Source organism: Channa argus, chromosome 12, assembly GCF_033026475.1.
Source record: "Channa argus isolate prfri chromosome 12, Channa argus male v1.0, whole genome shotgun sequence".
In the NCBI taxonomy this organism is placed as follows: domain Eukaryota; kingdom Metazoa; phylum Chordata; class Actinopteri; order Anabantiformes; family Channidae; genus Channa; species Channa argus.
This window is the reverse complement of record NC_090208.1, coordinates 22,129,547-22,149,792: the sequence shown is the minus strand read 5'-3', so window position 1 is coordinate 22,149,792 and position 20,246 is coordinate 22,129,547. Positions and strand designations below refer to the sequence as shown.

The window sequence follows — 20,246 nt, the reverse complement described above, 5'->3', positions numbered from 1 at the left end:
TTTTAAAGTTGTTACATTGTCTGTGAAATTAGGATAGTATTTTTGACTTTTTCCACATAATAAAAGATAAAAATAACAAAATCAATGTCTGTCGATGTAGTTATTTATTACCAAATTTGATGACTTTGTCAGATTTTTTTTTTGTATTTGAAAGTTAATATTCGTGTTAAAACATTAGGTGTTTCTACATTGGGTAGTGGTTTCCTAGTTTTGAGTGACTACCTTTTATTTATTCAGGTACCTTGAGATGCCATAGAACAGGGCTCTCAAACTAGTGGCCCGGTGGCCAATTGCGGCCTGCGAGTCGATATTTTGTGGCCTGCAGGACGATATGAAAGTTTAATGTTTTATATAAATGTCACTTTAACGCGTTGTGTGCGGAAGGTTCCTTTTTTGTGGAAGCTGGAGCTGAATGAACCTGCCAATCACAGGGGACAAAATGGCTCCCTGAGGGGGGGCCATCGGCCGGGTTTGATTCAAGCAGAGAAACATTTAACAACTATGGAGGCGCCCGTGTAACATCACATAACCGTCATAGAATTACTACTTAGTGTGTTTGAGATGAGCATGTTTGACTTCGAGCTGGACGCAATCATTTTACCAATGTTAGTAACGACTAACAGCGATGACGAAAGACGTGACCCCTTCTTCTTTAGTGTGCAAGATGCCCCTCCTGTGCTTCAAATGGAGCTCAAGAAGACAAGTTTGGGCAATTTTTGAGAGAATTGACCCCCGGCTCCCCTGAGCCTGTGCCTTTTTGGTAACACATATTTGTGCAAAAGTTTTTCTCTAATTTGAACTTCAATAAGTCCAAGTACAGGTCCAGACTTACTGACGATCATCTTCAAGCCATACTGAGGGTCTCAACTGCTTCCTCCCTCAAGGCAAATGTGGCTCAGCTACATGAGAGGAAGCGCGCTCAAGTCTCTGGCAGCAAAAAGTAGGCAAGGGAAGCCATGTTTAGAAGAACTGTTCATGTTCAGAAGAACCCATTGACGTTGAAGAACTGTTAGTAGTGATGTTTGAGAAGATTAGATTTTTTGGGGGGGGGAAACCTGATGTGGCCCAGCTTCACCTGGACTCTGCCTTCTGCAGCCCCCAGGTAATTTGAGTTTGAGACCCCTGCCATAAAACAATAAACTATTTGATACTTTAGAATAGTAATAGACATTAGGATAAAGAAAAGAAATTAAAAAAAAAGACAAAGCAGAACATGAAACATAAGTAATTTATTAAAATACATTGAATCAAGGACACCCGTATCTTCCATACTGTTGAGTTTATAGTATGTTATAAATAAACTCTCTCAGTTGTTGAAGCATATGCTGTTAAGTTTAAGTTAAGTTTAATTAATACTTAGCCTGTGTCTGGTTGTGTTTGCAATATCCAGTTCTGTACCACTAAAGCACTTTTTTCTCAACTGAAATCAAAGACGAAACTGCAGTGACGTGTCGTTAGCCAGCGAGATAAAAAAAGATGGTATTAAATGAAAGTACACAAAGGTGGGAACTAAGAAATAGAGCAAGCGGGAGGCTGGGTGAGAAACAAGAGAATGAATATAGAGCAGTGTCTAGAGCTCACATCTATTGAATGTTTGGAGGAGTCAAAAGAAGCTGAGAGGAAAAAAAAGTTGTGAGTTGGAGATGCAGAAGCAGAAACATGAAAAAAAAACAGGAACAAGGATGCAAATGAGAAAGAGATGAGGAAAAAGAGAGATGGAGATGTTTGCTTGAGAAAAGTTTCTGTTGACCTGGATTTGGCTGCGTTGTTCAGCTGTGTTCAAAGAGGAGACGAAGTCTTTCTCCATAGTTAGTTCTAGTTTCTCTTTATGGCGCAGCTACAAGTTTCAACTTAATGTGATACGCTCATCTGCTGCATTGTAGTGTATGGAATGTATTGAACACAGCAGGAACACTGCAGCAAGGGAGATGAGGGCTGTGTGTGTGTGTGTGTGTGTGTGTGTGTGTGTGTGTGTGTGTGTGTGTACGTGCACTTTGCAAATGCCAAGGCATCCTGTGTGCCTCCATGCCGTGTCTCTGTGGTTATGCTGGGTGTGATATATACTGGATGTGACACAGACGCTGCAGCAGGACAAGGGTGTGTTTGTGTGTGATGACAAGGACGCAGTTACCTTCAAAGTCCCATGATGCCAACTAACTATTCAAACAAGGCTCTGCATCCCTACCTGCTGACTGCCACCTCCCATCTCTGTCTCTGTCTCTCCCTCCTAAGCATTATCAATGTCACTCTGGCTTTCTCTTCACCACCTCCTCTTTCTCCAACCCCTCCCTCCCTCTCTCGCCATATGGAAACTATTACCACCGTTGTCGTTTTTCACCACTAACATTCCTGAGGGCTTTCCAGCGTTAGCTGACTCTACATCAACCTCATGCTCCTCTCTCCTTGTTCACACTGTTCTTCATAGTTGACTTATCTCTCGTCTTTGGGCTCCTCTTTTTCTTCTTAACCCATTAATATCCAGCTTTCCATATTTAAAGCTGCAGTACCTAATCTTTGGAAACTCTGAGGCAACTAAAACACTAAAAACACTGACAAAACATCACAGTGTTGCTATGGCGCACATGTTCTCAAACTAGACAGAGGCATTTCAGCATCCTTGTATTGTGTTTCCAACTAAACAATGTAACTGTTTTTCGGTCTCTGCCAGCTCCGGTTGGAAGAATCCCCCTTTATTGCTATATGTTTCACTTTCAGCAGTTTTTCCACCAAACTAGTTTGAGAACTGGTTCAGAGGCAGCAAAACGTGTTCCACAGTGGCACTAACTCTTTGCTGAACTACAAGTTAGTTATTTGATCCTTTGTTTACACAAACAGTATTGATAGGTGCAGCAATTTTTTTTTCTGGGCCACTCTACCAACTGAGCCGCTGCAGCCCCCTGATAGCTGCAGCTGTAATATTGCAAAAATTAAACAGCTTCCTCTATATGTATTTGGAGTGATAAAATAAAAACAATAGTCAAATTCTTCATGTTCTGCATCATTTCTTTTGTGTTTTCTTTCATTTCAGTTTGACATTTGTCTTTGGAAACTTCGACATCTTCACTAGAATTTAAAATACATTTCTGTGGGTTTGAAAATGACTTTCGCAGCATACTGTTGCACAAAGTTGCTGTTTACAGCCACCATTTTATTTCTATGAAAACACGAACATTTCCAAAACAAAAGTATTGAAACCCAGCTTGTAACTTTCTTTCTCCCTCTTCATGTCCTCATCAAACTCTCATCCATTTCATCCATAATAAAAATGTCCAGAGGTATCTGGGCCATGCCTTCTAGAGAGAATCAAACTCTCATCAATTTACATTATAGCTCTCTTTCCCCCCTTTCTGTCTCTTCCTAACCCTTCTCTGTCTCCCTCTGTCTCATACAAATGTCTCCCTATCTCTCTCCAGCTCTATACACACAGTCAAAGACCACTTTCTGCAGCTCTTCTCCAGGGTATATGGTTCTTTTATGAAGACAGTAATAATGATTATGGATATTTTAAAACCAGCTGCCTTCCATGTGCACTGAGGGGACCAGAATTTGCAGTGTCTGCATACAATAGTCAGATTATGCTGAATTTCAAATCAATTATGATGGTTGATTATTAATTCCTAGATGGCAAGTAATGTATTAAAGATACACAGATAATTCATTTAACTAGAAACTAATGGGAAACCAAGGTTCTTAATGGATCTTCAGGAATATGGCTTCAAAGATGAATAAAAACAGGAAAATATGATAAACTGACCTCACGCTGAGACATCTACACATGATAACAGAAGTTTTTAATGCAAGGCCTCAAGCTCAGCCGAGAAAATGGGCTTCAAACAGACTTGTATCAGTACCGAGAAACCTCTTTTTGATTATAGGTCCGATCAAAGATGAGGTCAAGATAAAAGAACACAACATGAGTAAAATTTAAACGCTCCTGAATCTTTTATTGTAAGCCTGTCAGATGGAGCAGCAGGCAGAAGATGTAGGTGAGACGTGCAGAGCACAACAGGTCAATTTGATGGAGCTGCTGCTCGCACAAAAAGTGTGTCAAAGACAGATTGTGTGTGTCTGTAAATTCATGTTTTATATACACCAGAGCATGTGTTGTACATTATCTATAAGTTGGTGTTACCGGGCTGCACTGAACACAGGGCTACTGATTGCTGCTGCAGAGCAGTGGAAAACGATAGCTGCTGCAGTTCCTTGTCTGTGTGGGTGCTCTGCAAAAGATCCCCATCATAGCAAGTGATTTAATCCAGCACTGAGGCTTGAAATAATATTTTCTTTAAAGTAGGTAAAACAGTCAGCCAGCAGAGTGAGATAATTGTACCCTCAAAAATTTTCGGAATCATTGTTCTCACAGAGCCATTTTTTTAAATGATTGTTTCAAGACTTTACATGATATGAAATGTATTAAAGCAAACCAAAGGGGGAAAAAAAGTGCATTGGAACAAAGTAAATTATGGAGCAGGACGGGCTAAAAGCATTGTTTAAAGATGCCATGTGGGATTAAAGGACCTGTCCATTATCATGGAGTATGTATGTGAGTGTGTGCGTTTGCTCATTGTGGCATTCTTTGGAAAGACCCTCTCTAGCAAATGAGACCCAGTGGATTTATTTTAGACAGCTACTAGATGGCCTGCAGGCGTTGCAGGTTGGCGGGTGTGTGTGCATGCAGGCGCGTCCTATACAGTGTGTATTCATCCCGTGTCCGATTGGTTTGCCGCTCTTTAGTGTGTGTGCTCCCCTGCTGTGCATCTGACAGTGTGTGTACATTAAAGGAAGTGTTGGTGGTGGAAGGGGGGGGGTCTCACTCAGGGCCCCTGTGTGTGATTACGCTGTGTATACCATGAGATTAGTGCAGACAGCTTTATGCGCGGGGCCCACCGTAAATCTCCCCCGCCACAGAGCCGAATACCGCCATCGTTTATTATTCCCTAATAGATCGGTCCTTTGCTGTCTCTCCTTGGCTTAGTGCTCACGCCAGGTTGTGGTTGGCTCAAGGACAACCCCTCCCCCTCAGAGGATGGAGGAGGTCAGAGTTTAGAAGAGTTTGGAGCAAATCCTCCACGCTGATTTCATTTTAGTTTACTCTGTGCGCCCTGCCAACCTCTGTGTCCTTCCCGCTCCCTCCCTTTTCTTTTTCCTTCTGTGTGTTTAGTTGCACTCTGCTTTATTTTTTCCACAGTTGTGCAGTTGCAATCTGTCCAACTTCTTGCTCTTTCATTGTCCTTATGTGTTTGCTCTGATGCTTTATCACTTTGAATCCCACCTCTCTCTTTTGTCTCTCGCCTCATTCTCTCCGTAGGAGTTTTTAGATTTTTCTCATAGTCTCTCTACCCTCAGCCCACCTACCCCTGTACATGTTTCATGTTCAAACAAACATACACACTCCCTCCCTAGTCACCCCCCCCCCCCCCTTCCTATCCCCACCGCTGGCTGCACCTGCGTGCCCGGCGTTGGTCCAGACATGGCTCGGGTTGCCGCTGTGGAATCTGGGAAATGTTGGAGCTGTCTGATACGCCGCTCAAAGCAGGTACAACAGCAGACATCATCCAGATGGACAAGAGAAAAGACCGGCCCGCACAAATACAAAACCCGGTCACACAAAAGCAAACACCCAGTGTGTGAGGTACAATTCATGGCTTTCAACATTTTCACATTAGTACATCATCTGAAATATCAGCATTTTTGATCCAAAATCACATATTGACAGCAAATTTGTCTGTAAGTGGTGTAGAACTTTAAATGCATTGGGAGAGAGAGTGGAATGGGGTTACATGGGGGAGGAGTGAGGAGTGGTAGGGTGAGAAGCAGGAGGTGTAAGAGGTCAGGGGGGAGGTCAGGGAGGCCGACACTTGAGTCTTCTCAGCTCAGCTCGGGGGTTGTGACGGGGCAACGCTTGGGTTGAGAAAATGATGTTTCTGGCCTCATAAAAGAGCTGAGAAGAAGAAAAGACAGGGAAGCTCTCCCCCCCTCTCTCCTCTCAAACTCCCTCCAACTCCTTTTCCTCCTCCTCTTCCCCCCCCCCCCTCTCCTGCCTCTGTGTCACCTCTGGCCCCCTCCAAACCCCCACACCATGTTTCAAAGTGTGGCCACATGAATGGCTCTATTGTTAATGGCTGAGAAAAAGAGAAGGGGAGAGGAGAGAGGGAGAGTGGACAGCCAAAGAGATGAGGGAGAGGATGAGAGAAAAAGCAGACACTCACAGAGACCAAAAGAGCGTCTGTGTCAGAGCGAAATGTGGCCAAAAAGAACAGAGTAAAGGGAAAACATAATGTTGCTCAGGGCTGCCACTGAATGGGATGATTTATTTAGATGCGGTCACAGATGAACTCTATAAAGTTGTTTATAAGTTCACCTCACTTCACTTTTCCCTTGCTGCTCTTCGCCGCTTCCTCTTCTCATCTCCAATTCTATAGTGGAGATTCTGTGAGTTTCACCAAGCTCACATAGTGTCCTGAGCTTTCTGCGCCTGGACTGGACTTTAAGGCGGATTTAGAACATCCACCTACAGACAAAAAGGGACTGTGTATCACCATGTTCACCATGATGTTTGAATGCAGTCCAGGTTTATTGACACGGAGGGCATCAGGGAGACTGTGATCTCAGGTAAATGCACGCTGTTTGTCTCGCTCTACTACACTATTAGATTAGGACAAGATCTCCCTAACTCATCCTGTTTACAGTGCACACACATTATCATTCCCGGACACACGTTAACCTGGGTTAACTCGGCCATGTGACGCCCTGAGCACGAAGCCCATAAGGAAATAGTGTCCTGGAACAGAACTGTTCTGGAGTTCACAGTCAGTTTCCTTTCTCCTTCCCTCTTATTTTTTCATTTCTCTGTTTTTCTCACTTGTCTTTTTTGTCTTTGCCTCATCCTCTTTGATGTCACATTTGAACATGTCTTCTTTTGGTGGAATGTTTTCTCTTTGTGTTACCTTTCTGCTTGTTCACCACATTTCTTTGTTGCTACATCCCTTGCCTGACATGTTCAATATTTTTTCCCACTCCCCCACCCCCCCCCCCCTCTCTCTCTCACTTCACTGATTTCTCCTTCTTTCTTTTTCAAGCAATCCACCTGCCCAGTGGCATTTTACCTTAGCACTCTTACCCACCCCTCTCTCTCTCTTTCTGTGTGTGTGTGTGTGTGTGTGTGTGTTTGCTGTGCCATTTTGCAATGCGGTTTGACTGTGACTCAGGGTACCATCAGATACCACTCACAGAATGCGTCATGCAGGAGCAAAAGGTGCTTGTTTTTGTAAGAGAGTGTGTGTCGGTGTGTGTGTGCATGTGTGCTAGTGGGTTTTAGAGCTCATGTTTAAGGAAAAACTAAACCTGTGTGTTTGTATGTGGGTGGATGTGTTTGGGCAAACCTTTTGTGTTTAGTGGGAGGGCATTTGTTTGGATGTGTGTGTGTGTGTGTGTGTGTGTGTGTGTGTGTGTGTATGTATTGAATAGATTTTTGTGTTTGGGCTTAGCTGCACAAGCCCCAGGAACTGCCACCATGTTTACAGTTCATACTCTATAAATGGTGGGAGTGCATGTGCTCGCCTGTCGGAGGCCAACAGGAAGGGGAAATGTGTGTGCGTACGTGTTGAGTGAAGCTGAGTGCCTACCTCTCCAGTCTAAGTATTGCCTGATAACCCCGAGTGACCTGGGTAATGAGAAATGGAACAGTGGCTTCCCAGCAGGCCTCTGGGCCCGCCCAAGCTAAAGCTCCTCCACCATTCAGTCTGCATTCTCAAGTTCCCCTCCGGTGCATGCCGCCAGCCAAACACACCAACAGATAAAGCTTACGTCTCAATTTACAGCAGGTGTGAAGCAGTTAGCTCCCAGCACTGGGAAGCAGAAGACGTGGAGTGCATGGAGGCTGTGGTCAGAAACCTACACAGCCATTTTGAGTTGAAAAAGTGGAATGAATCTGATGCAGAGAGGGCAGGGGGATAAAAACAATCTATGATGTGATGCTAGTGAGGCTATCAAGATTCAGCATAAGAAGATTTTCTCAGGCATTACTTGGTGGCGTGGCACTATGATTCTACACACGGAAACAAGTTTAGGTCTCATGGTCAGTGCTGCACAGCCTGTGAAAATTGATTCATTTCTCATAGGTTCTGAAGGAAGAAGACTAAAATCTGAGAAATCTCCCTATAATGATGATGATATATTTTTGCAGATATTTACAGACACTTTCTTTTTAGCTGCATTACTGGAAATGTAGCATTCGGTGTTATTAATGCTCAATCCATACTATGTTATCTCAGCTTCTGCTGCTTCTTTTTTGGCTCATGTTTTGAAACTCTGGCTATTGCAACCTGCAACCCGAAAAGTGCAATATTAATTTTTGTAGCGTATAGCACTTTAAATTGCACAAATATAAAATACAAGGATGAAAGAAAGTTAATAGCTGTTACAACTAAACTCACCTCTGCCATGTTTGTTACTACAGTACCAAACATTTTAATAATTCGTTTGCCTGACTTTTAAAAAAAAATAAAATAAAAAATCTGTTGCCGCAAGGTAGACAGAATAGTTTATTGGACACATGAAAGTGCCATTTGTTGCAAACGTGACATAAGCAGGATTTGTTTTATCTTTTTTAACGATACAGTTATGTAACATCATTCTCGGTGCCTTCATGTTTGTGCTCCTGTATTGTTTGTTTTTTCATGGTCGAGTCGTTGTCTGACAGCAGAACAGAGAGCATAATTAAGCAGGTTTGAGTGCTGCGACTCCCAGCTGCTCATGTGGATTTGTTGGAACCAGAAACATCATATGAGTCAGAGGTGTAAACAAAAAAAGGAGTTTCTTATCATTACAGGCATTTTCTTCCTCCCATCTCCGCATCAAAAGCGTCACGTAACATTCACTATACACAGGAACGGTGGAGAAAATCCAACAACCCTCCTCCTTCTCTTTATCTTGTACTACTATAAACACTTTGTTTCTTTCTATCTAGTTTATTTCCACCTGAGATAAAGTCACTATGGTGGTGCATGGACTGCTGTCTGTTTTCCCACGGTTAGTCAAGCATGCGAGCATGGAGCATTAAAGTCATCATAAGCCTCGGGAGCTAAGTTGATAACACATAGTTTTTGACCTTATAAGCTGGAGATGGCCCTGTGCTGTGAGGGGAATAACAGAGTCTGAGTCATTTGTTGAGTTTATGCCTCCCTGACTGCTGTGTTTCATGTTCTCTGCACTAGAAAGACCTTAGGAAGCTTAGGAACACACAGTGAGCCCGCCAGGCCTCCACATGGCAACTGTACTTGTCATGTAGGCTTCTAACTGTGCTGATATGCAGAATTAACTTCACTTTTCACGTGAAATATCTCCTCTAAACCCATGTAGGGTACCGAATTTAACAACATTAGGACCATGTAACATCAAAGCTGCTCATTAAAAGCCAAAGTAAAGCATGATGGTGGCAATAGTAAACCACACTCATGCATACTTTTGTTGAATTTAATCAGAATGTTGGTTAGAGTTCCCGCTGGTCCCACAGATGACAGCTGTCAAATTGTCAGTTAGGCTCCAAACAAACAAACTGCACATCCTTCATATCAGAAGGAGGATGGCAGACTGACATCAAGACAGCTAATTAGCAAACTAATTAACTGTACGTACCTGAGATTTGGCATCGGCGCCGGCTTCTTTCTGCTGATCAGCAGAATTCTCTGTGGATATGCGTCAGTTCCCACTTCCAAATATAAGGGGAGGAAAAAAAGGAAAACTTGAGTTCTTCAAGAAAAATTTGCATTACAAACAACAAAAGTTAGTTTTTCGTTGTTTACAATAGTTCACTTTCATTTCCCATGCATACATTCACATATTCACACTGCAACGTTTGCTTTATTAATCTGCATTTGTTTGTTGTTTTGATTCTGCATAGCCTCAAGTAAAATTCAGGCATTTCTACACTTGTGAGTTAACATTTGCATACATGCGACTATTTGGATCGCTTGAAAATATGTCTGAATGGGTCATTTCTGTGGTGAACTTTGTAAGGAGAAAGCATACATCAGGGTTTTCCTTTGCCTTTAGGTTGGTGGTTATTTGCCTCATGTGGATCATCAAGTGGTGGTTATATTTTCCTGTTTTTTTTTTTTTTTCTCCACCGCTTCATGGGGTCAGCAGTGCAGCGCGTGAGCTCTTGTGGTAAAAATTTATTTGTGCAGTTGAGTGCACAGCAGTAAAGGCACCTGTTACCCACGAAGGAGGAAAAATAAGAAAGAAGCAGGAGAAATAAGAGACCCATCTGTTGCTCATTCAGCACCAAGGACAGGTGGCTCTGGACTTGTTTATATCACTGTTGCAGGAAGACTTGAATTAATCATTCTCTGCCTTTCTCTTCTTTCTTTCTTTCCTCCTTTTTTTTTTTTTTTGGTGCTTCTTCTGTCCTTCCTCCAGGTTCAGGGACGATAAGGGCTACGTTCTGTACCCTCAGATTGGGGACCGGCTGGACCTCATCTGCCCTCCGCTGGACACGGCCAGGTCCACGCCAGAGTACGAGTTCTACAAGCTCTACCTCGTGTCGTCGCGGGAACAGGCGGACCGCTGCGAGGTGTCAGGCACCCCCAACATCGTCCTCACCTGTGACGAGCCCACCCGCGAACGTCGCTTCACCATCAAGTTCCAGGAGTTTTCGCCCAACCTCTGGGGCCACGAGTTCAAGAGTATGCATGACTACTACATCATCGGTGAGTCAAGAAAAGGAAGTAGATTGAACACTGGAAAGAAGGGGGTGGTGTGTGTGTGTGTGTGTGTGTGGACATGTGTATTGAGCTTTATTGCAGTGTGTGGAGGAAGATGGGCTGGTGGTTGTTATGATTGCATGGCTGATTTCTGATTGTGCTGAATGTGTTTGTTTATTTCAGTAATGATGGTTGGGCGGGTGTATTTAGAGTAATTAGGTTTGAGAATTGTGTGTGTGTGTGTGCGCGTGTGTGTGTGATGTGGTGGATACAATGTAGGACCTACACTGCAAAAAAGGACCTGATGGGCATGTTTTGTTCAGGACATTTAGGTAGTTTTTTCACAACACTCAATGAATCATTTGAATTAATTTTCATCATTATCATTTTCACCTCCGTGGAATGAAACACATAAGGTGGCTTTTTTATTTTACACCAAAAAAAACCCAACTTACTTTTTATTCATTTAATTTTTTTTACAGTGTGTCCCTGGGTTTGTCCCTCTCAGCCACTTGTGTGGGATTTTGTGTTTACAGATGTATGGTTACATTTGTGCCTCAATGTCGTTTCTAGGAGTGTGTGTGTGTGTGTGTGTGTGTGTGTTTGTCATTGCTATGTCTTTGTCCTGCTCGGCTGCTGTGTTGGCCTCGCTCCTGTTTATTGTTACTACCAGCATTGCAGTGACCACACATAGCGAAGCGCAGTTTGTTTTGCTTCGTTCTGAGCGTTTGTTTGGAGTAGGACTTTGCAAACGCCTGATGAGGTCATCAAGATGAGCCAGGCCAAGCATTTGTATCGGATGGAACAATCTGCATGTAAAGGTCACGTCAGCTGAAACTTCTGGGTTGTTTTTAAATACAGGACAAAAGCCAGGAGCGTTCGGCAGTGTGCACAACATGAACCCCGCATGTTACATGCGTTGACATGCGTGTATGTACACGCACACCCTCCTTTGCTCCCAAGTTTCCAAAACAAACACTGTAAAAAAATAAAAATCAAATCAAATCAAAACACCTCAGGAGTGTGAGAGTGAGCAGGATAGTCAGAGAGAGAGAAAGACAGACCATGTTTGGTTCCCATAGCTCCCCTCCCACGCACCTGCAAGCTCTGTTCACTCAGGTGTGCAAATGCTCTTTTCATTTCTTTTCATCTGCGGGTATAAGGAAAAAAAAATCCTAAAAATGAGGGAACAAGTAGAGCCAGGCGAAACCTCGGACAGAGATGGAGAGACAGAAAGAGAGAGAGAGTGAGACAAAGAGAATTTAAGATATCTGGAAGTCTGTGAAGTCCCTCATTCCCCTTTGTGTTCTATATTTGCTCACTTGTTTCAGCCGCACTCAGTTTCTGCTACTGAAGTACATTGGTGTGCCATTGGATTCGGCCTTTAACAGTCTAATATTCAGTCAGTGAACACAATCTCACATGACTTCTTCCTTACTGAGCAGCCCCTGTTGAACCATTCACGTCTGATAGTTGTATTTTTGTCTGTACATTTACTATTTTTATCCTAGAAAAGTTGCCGGATTTGTTCCTATTCAGAATTCGTGCTCCAAATGATTCAAGTGCCCAAGGTTTGAGTTTGTAATCCGAACGTGATTGCACAGATTGTAATTGTGGTGTCAGACACACCCATTGAACTACTTATCATGCACATTGGGGAATACACTTTTTTCACAACATCTGTCTTCAAGCTGGATTTCATTACCTTGCAGGAAAATACATCCAGTCATAAAACACTTAGCAAGGCTGAAAACATGGAAGCAGGAAGCCAAATGTGCTCCACACTCTATTTTTTCCTGTACTCCCACCTGGTAACCGGAGATAGAAACACCTTTATCTCCCCACACAGACCAGACTGATCGATTGACAGCTCCAGCCCCAATCAATGACAGCAGCAACACGAGGTCACACAGACAGACACACACACACTCATAGGTTTATTCACACACTGGAAGAGTGATAGTAGAGTGAGGAGATGGGAGAGTAGCTGATCGCATAAAGCTTTTGGTACTTATGACTTATTGATAACGTCACCCGATAGCTCATGTATAGTGAGCGGCGTCTTGGATCATGTGTCTTTAATGAAGAATTGTATGGAGTCTCCCGCTAGAGCCTCTGTGTACTTAATGAGGCTGCGAGAGAATGAATAACTGTTAATCCTGCTGCTCATTTAGAGACACATATCTCGCAGTAGCTTGTGTGCGCTCGCTGCGAGGAGGCTGTTATGTAAACTGAACACACCTTACTGGTTTGTGCCTTTATTTAGTTACAGTAAATGTATGTTGTGTGCCGAGGCCCTCGGGGAGATCCTGTTTTAATTAACCTATAGTATAGCATGATTTAATTTGTTAACTGCATCCTGGGCACAGAGTGGAGATCGTATTTGCGGTGGTGTGGAGCGGTTGGCTGGTGGAGCAGCAGGAAAAACCAAGGCAGTGGAGGTTAATTTCAAAGTTAAACTCATTATAGATTACCAGTAAGTTGCTTAAAGCCCACTGGGTAATCAGTTTCCTTTGCAGTTTGCCACTTTGGTGCATAGCAAATGATACAAACATCCCTCTAGGACTTGAGTCTCATATTATGATCATAAATAAGTAGCATCGGTGATCATTTCGAGTGAAAATAATCTTTGTGTTCTAAGTAAATTTAGTAAGTAATCAGAAAAAAAAATCAATTTCCTTTGTTTTTGCACTCAATAATGCATCACAGATGCCAGGGTTTTGTAATCAGATTACTTGAATCCCATTAAATGTAATTCTTAACTTCCGCAGACTGGGGAGAGGAGATAAATAGTGGGGAAATCGATTAGTTATAGTCATCGATCGGTGTTTTCATTCATAATCAGAGTTTATGTAAAAACCCATTTCTCTCTCACACTCTTTCTCCCTTGTTTTGTCAGTGTCTCTCTTCGAGGCTCCCCACACACACACACACACACAGAAGACCAGCCTTTCACTTCTTTTAATGAATCCTTTGAAAGGAGGCACCAGGGACCTTGTGTAACACACACTCTTTGCATGAATGCCATACACACACAAGAAAACACACATCTTCACAATCAGATTGCAGTATCACTGATGTGTCTACCTCATAAGAGCTGCAGGAGGAATCTATCTCCTTGCAGCTGATCCGGTCTGCATCTTAAAGGAGAGCGTACACACGAGAAGAACAGACGAGCCGTTGTTAACACTGGTCCTGGAAAAGTTGATTTTCAAGGGTCAGTTCTGTTAAATCACTTAGTCCTAGATGTACCAAGCAAGTGAGTGATTAGATGTTTATGTTTTAAGTCTGTTTTTGTCATTTTCCGGCTTTTCTTGATGGTTTTAGGTGTTGTTTCCTCTTTTCAAACAGGAAGTAGGAACAGTAACTTCAGAAGCTGTGGCCCCTGGGCACCCTGACCTCCAGGAGGCCTGTTCACTAATCCATCCATGAGCATTTGCCTCAGATTTGAGTGATTTCCATTCCAGTAATTGTGCCCTTGTTACCCTGGATAATCTACATATATCAATGTGAGAAGTTTTTAACTGAATTGTTTTCTACCAAAGAACTAGTCTATGCAAATCTGGAAGTTTTTTCATTTTTTTTTTCCATTTTGGTGAACATACCCTTATGCAATCAGCTTATGGGAGCTTCATTCTCACTGACCAAGGATCAGTCTGTTGTTTTGTCATAGTTGTTGACAATCAATCATCATTATTACTGTTATTATTTGCAGACCAGAATGAGTGAAGATCATTGTCCAAATTGGCATTTAAGTGTTGGAAAATGGCCCTTCTGTAATTTCCTAATATTAATAATGTTTAATTTATGGTCCAACACCACCCATGTTGTACTAGAATGACCTAAAACACACAACATTTAATAGGCCTGGCTAACTGTCAAACCCAAATCTTTTCTTTGGCAACCGAGTGATGGAAGTGAAAGGTGGAAACGCACAGAGAGACTGAGTCACAACAATGACGAGAGAGGGAGAGGATATGTGGAAAGAAAGAAAAAGTTTGAAGAGGCACATATAGGGATGAAATAAAAAAAACGGGAAAGTGCAAAAGAAGAAAAAGTAGGAAAAATCCATAGAAGAAGATGACAATGGACAGAGACAGCTCTGTCGTCCTTGGTGTCCCTGATGTGAATGGGATTTGAGTGTCAGCTGACACACAGACAGAGCACCTCATCTGCAGGGTGACACTGAAACAACGCGGTCACTTTCAATCATTGCTGCTGCTGCTGTTGCTGCTGTCAGGGGAATGGGACACGTGCACGCGCGCCCACACACACGCACACACACAGTGTTCATATATGTTGTACATACACATACAACGTGCACACCAGCAGTAAATTATTTCAAGCTCACGGTCAACACACACATGACATCATTCACTCATCGTCTTTCACTCACACACACACAGAGGTAATCTTCTTCGGTGCTCTCACTAACATATGCATGCTCATATCTCCATACACAGGGGCCTGTTTCTAAATGTATGCACTCACACACACATGCGCACACAGGTGGCACACACAAAATAATGTTAAAATAGCTTGTATACACACAAAGACACAAAGATTGGTCAGATCTGTTTGGGTGAATGGGTCAGTCGCTGTGGGACTGTAGTGTTGTTGTTGTTGTTGTTGTTGTTGTTGCATACTGAGACAGATGGCAGTGTGTGCGCCAGTGTGTGTGTGTGCACATTTCAGGGCCAGATACAGGTATGAAATTATGTGTCCACTGTGGACTGCTGCAGTGTGCATGTATGGCTATGCACATGGACAGGATGGACAGGGTGGACAGGAGGGGTGTTTTTCTGTGTTTTGCGTGTTTGCATGAATGAATCTCTGTGGTGTTTAAAAAGAGCAGGTCCCCGGGAGGTTTTGTGAAGGGCCCAGTGCTTGTCGTCGCACAGTGGCTCAGATAAACAACCCCCCTCCCCGCTAATATGAATAATAGAAGAGCTGAGTGAAGCCTGAACACCTTAAAAAATAACTCTTTTTTTTATGTTTGTGCATGTTTGAAAGTGTGTGTGTGTGTGTCTTTGGGTGAGTGTGTGACATTTTGGAGAAAGTTAATGGTGTGCTGATGCGTGTGTGTTTGTATGGGGGTTATTTGCATATGGTGGCATCTCACTGTCTTTTCTGCAAACTTTATTTTCTCTTGGTTTGACTCGGTTTTGTTTTCCACTTCTCTGTCTCTCTGTTTATCGTTCATTTCTATCCATCTGTCTCTCTTCTTCTTCTGTCTCATTTTTTATTTTTTATTTTTTGTCCTTGAACTTGTGTGTAACGCTTTTAGTATTTTCTAGCCAGTTTTGGTCGGTAATCTGGGACAGGGTGGGGCTGTGTGTATCTGTGTGGTCTAATTGTTGGACATCACGGGGCCAGCGCAACGAGTGCAGACAGCAGTGTCAAAGTGTTCAATAATGCAGAGGTACTCACTGCTTTATTTATCAGGGTTAAGATGAAATAAATGACACAGAATCCAGATGGGGGAGAGGGAGGGAGGGAGATGAGAGAGGGAGAGAAAGGGAGAGATGGATTAAGAGAGAGAAACGCTGGGAACGACAGTGAAACGGAGAGTGAAATGGAGGAGAGCGAAGAGACAATGGAGGAGAGGAAGCGGAGAGAAACACTGCACTGCAGCCTAAATGAGCTGCTCCTCTCCGCCACTCTGTGTTTAGTTTATGATTCCCCATGTGCATACATGCATGGCCGCATGCACGAGCTCCTACTGTTTATGTGCGTGCGTGGCACACAACTTTTGTTTGTGACTGCAGGGAAGGAGAGCACAAGTGAGACATTGGATGAAAGGATGGAAGGATGGAAAACTGCTGGGTGGAGGATGCGAAGAATCCTGGGACTCTGAGAAATCTATATCTGCTGAATTTTTGATCAAGTTTAAGCCCTCTGATTTGAGCCTCCTGCCAGGCTCTGAAGCAACCACCGACACTGGGGAGAGAAGAGGAAGAGCTGCAGGAAGGAGGCAGAAGAGAGGGTGAATGAAGGAGAAACAAGATGACCACAGTGAGGGGCTTAGAGCTAGAGGAGGAGTTGTTTTATGCACAATAATACCACTGAAATTGAAATGCTTGTGTGGAACTGCACAGTATATCCCATCTGTACGTCTGCGGCAGATATAAACTTTAATACCTTCTGGTGAAGTAAAAAAATAACACACTGTATAAACATGGCATTTTATACACTTTTCTCTCATTATTTTAATGTTGTTTGATGCTTTAAATCCATTAACGAGCAAGAAGAAACCAGAAATCCCACACAGTGTCACCACTTGTGCCAACTTTATATAGTTATGACATTTAGATCTACAATAAATATCACAATGTCACCATAAAACTGAAGACAGATGAAGCTTTACAAACTGAAACTTTTAAACTGAAACGTTTTTGGATTCATGCAACTCTTTGCTATATGGCTACTGAAATTTACTCCAGTTCATTTCCTTCGCTTCGAATTTACAAATCCACCCACAGACTAGAGCCTCATATTCCCAACCACCATGAATCTTACTGTACCTAGTGACACACAAGTAAAATTGTGTTACACATTTTTCAACATCAAGTGTGTTTAGGCTTTCACATCTGTTGTGGCCCTCAGGGGAACAGCCTAGAGTTTGCTCCAAGCCAACCCCTGACAACTATTTTGAGCTGGACCTGAGACTGCTTTTCGAGCCCACAACACATTTTTCACGCTCCACCAAACCCATCGAATTCTTAGGGCGAAGTGCCTCAGTTAAACCCTCATGTGTGAAAATAGCCTCAAATAAAGTGCAAAAGTGGAAAATGGAATAGAATAGGCCAGCAGGGGTTTTGTGCAATGGATCCAACTAATTTCCCCTCTAGAGATAAAGTATATCTGCATCTCTCAGTGGATAAGAGAAAAGATGACTCTATTTAAATGGATAGCAGTCAACTCAAGTGTTTTAAATGATTAAGCCTGAGATTCCCCTGAGCTCGACTGTATGTATCTTCATTATATGCAGGAGAATATGTACACATACTTAAATACACTATGTGGATGCCGCCACAAACATTCTACACACTGTGCACCATCATCTTTTGGAGCCACACAAATGAGGTCAAGGCATTTTTGTTAACGATAATTGGAGAGGGGAGAGGGACGGGAATGAACTGATGTAAAGTGACACTGGGGGAGAGAGAGCGATATTTGGGCAAAAAAAAAAAATAAGTGAGAGGCAGAAGATAAAGGGGAGGAAAGGGATGGGAAAAAAAAAGATGTGTGCTGAGTGTGAGTAAGAGAAAGTGACAGATCGCCCGGCCGATTTAGGTCAGCAATCAGAGTCCCGCTACTGTCTGTGAGATTGGCTGTGTGTGTATGTGCGGGCGTGTGATGTTGTTTTAGTGCTTGTGTGTGAGTGCAGAGGTTGGAGTTGTGGTTGTTGGTCTGCGCGATTGCGTGAGAATCATGTTTGTGGGTCTGTCTGTTTGTGTGGAAGGCGAGTTGCGTAGTTTGTGACAGTTTGCCTGTATAGTTGTGTTGATGGGGTGGGGGTTGATTGCATGAGTGAGTGTGAATGCGGTTCTGCTGTTAAAGGTCAGACAAGAAGAATCCCTCCCTAATTGAATTGAGCCCGGCTAACGTATGTATGATTCATTTAACCTTCCTTACACTATCCATCTCTCTCTCACACATTCAGACACACAGAGATACACAAACTTTTCTCATTCCCCATCGCAGCCGGACAGACAATGGCGTCATTGTGCTGCTGCCTTCTGCTCAGAAACCGTTTGCAGAAGGATGTGTTTTCCGACAATCAGACATGGGGGAGTTAAAAACAAGCGCACCTCTTGGCTGACCTCTGCCATCAGTAGAACACATTAGCCTGCTAATATAGCTGTGATTTAGTGCCTAGGTTCACGCAAACATGACCCCTGATCAACATAATGAGCACATTCACACAGACAGATGTGTAGCCTCACACACAGGCACACAGACATTGTGTGTGTGTTTGCTTACATACACACTGACTAACGTTGTGCTGAAACTTCTCCCAATCAGCTATGTGTCCTCCATTTTTCGATTTAACAATCTAGGAAAAAACGATTCTTTTCTCTATTTTCAGGAGGAGCCTAGCTTAGCATAAACACACAAAGAGGGGGGTTTAACCTGGCTCTAATGACACTTAGACTTTTTTTTGCTATCTCTTGAAAAGACAATGTTGAAACAATGACATACACACAGCTGGTTGTTTTTCATTGGACTAGTTTGTCCAAGGATGGAAGGAGGTAAAGCAGGTCAACTGCATGGTCGGTGGTTCAAATCCCAGTGCCTTCAGTACATGTGTTGAAGTGGCCTTCTTCAAAATATTGAACCCGGAGTTGTTTTAAATAAAACTGTCAATAAGCACATTTTTATGGCATGTGTGAGGTAGAACATAGCGTTCTTGGTGCTGGATTGCACTCAACAGCTGTTCGGCAGCAGAAGATGGAGAGGAAGAGGAGGAGCAGAGGAAGAAATGTGAAAGAAACAGTAAATTACAGGGATAGACAAGCTAGCATAATTTGAGCACCCAGAATAAGAGAGGGAGCTGTTGAGGGAAGACGAAGAAGGCTGGGCTGTGGACGGCGCCATGAAAGAAGGGTTGCTGTGTGCAGCAAGGAGACAGTTGAAGAAGACAGTGTTGACACTCAGCGGACCAAGAGGGCCCACGGCTCAAGGACACAAGGACAAACAATCAGCTGCAAATCCTTTTTACCACTATTTCAGCAGCGCTAATTACCAGGAAAACCGCCACAAAGAACATCATTATCAGTCAGTGCTCGGTTTGTGTGCGTGCACATGTACTCCACTTTTTTTTATAGGAGACAGATTCATTAGCAGACGGGCTGTTTACTTATTCCCGACTAATCTTCATTGTTGTGAGATACTTTGGGCGCATTTCATAAATACAACAAGCCGCTGTTTGGCAAATTTTATTTATCGCCCCCTGCCTCTCATCAAAGACACACACACACCCTCCAACTTTATTGACAAGAGCATCTTTTTCTATCTCTCTCTCTCTCTCTCTCTCTCTCTCTCTCTCTCTCTCTCTCTCTCTCTCTTTCGGGTCAACTCAAGCCAAAAAGACTGAATTTGATGCATGTTGTGCACTCAGGACAGCCAAGGGTTTGATAATAAGTTTAGAATGTACATGCCAAAAAAAAAAAAAGCTGGGGTGTGGACCAAGTGGTGGAACTAATGATGCCGATGTTGTCATGGTCCGTGTCAAGACTGTGTGAAGTGCTGCAGGGCCAGACGGGGCGAGGCTACATGGTCACAAATCAGCAGCGAGGTTTGGCGTCTTGAATGTCATAGAAAGCAGAGCGCTGGGTAAATGATACAGTGGAGAGTGTCAGATGAAGACGGCTTCAAGTAGTCCCAGTAGTTCTAATATTAATCCTTTTTGTTCCCTCTGGGGGGGCTTATGGTCCATATTAGTCCCACACATCTGCTGCTTTATGTGCTGATTATATATTGATGAGGAGGGGGGTGTTAGATAATTAAATACCCTCATCTTAGAGGGGAGTGCTTGGT

General features: G+C 43.1%; 1 protein-coding gene across 1 annotated transcript in view; it reads left to right on the top strand.

Moving 5' to 3' along the window:
• The window catches only part of efnb3b (ephrin-B3b), a 75,843-nt gene that overhangs the window by 27,143 nt on the left and 28,454 nt on the right, over window positions 1–20,246 (top strand). Inside the window, exon 2 of the mRNA XM_067523710.1 lies at window positions 10,420–10,709. Within this exon, the coding sequence (XP_067379811.1) occupies window positions 10,420–10,709 (290 nt within the window). The remainder of the gene's footprint in view (window positions 1–10,419; window positions 10,710–20,246) is intronic.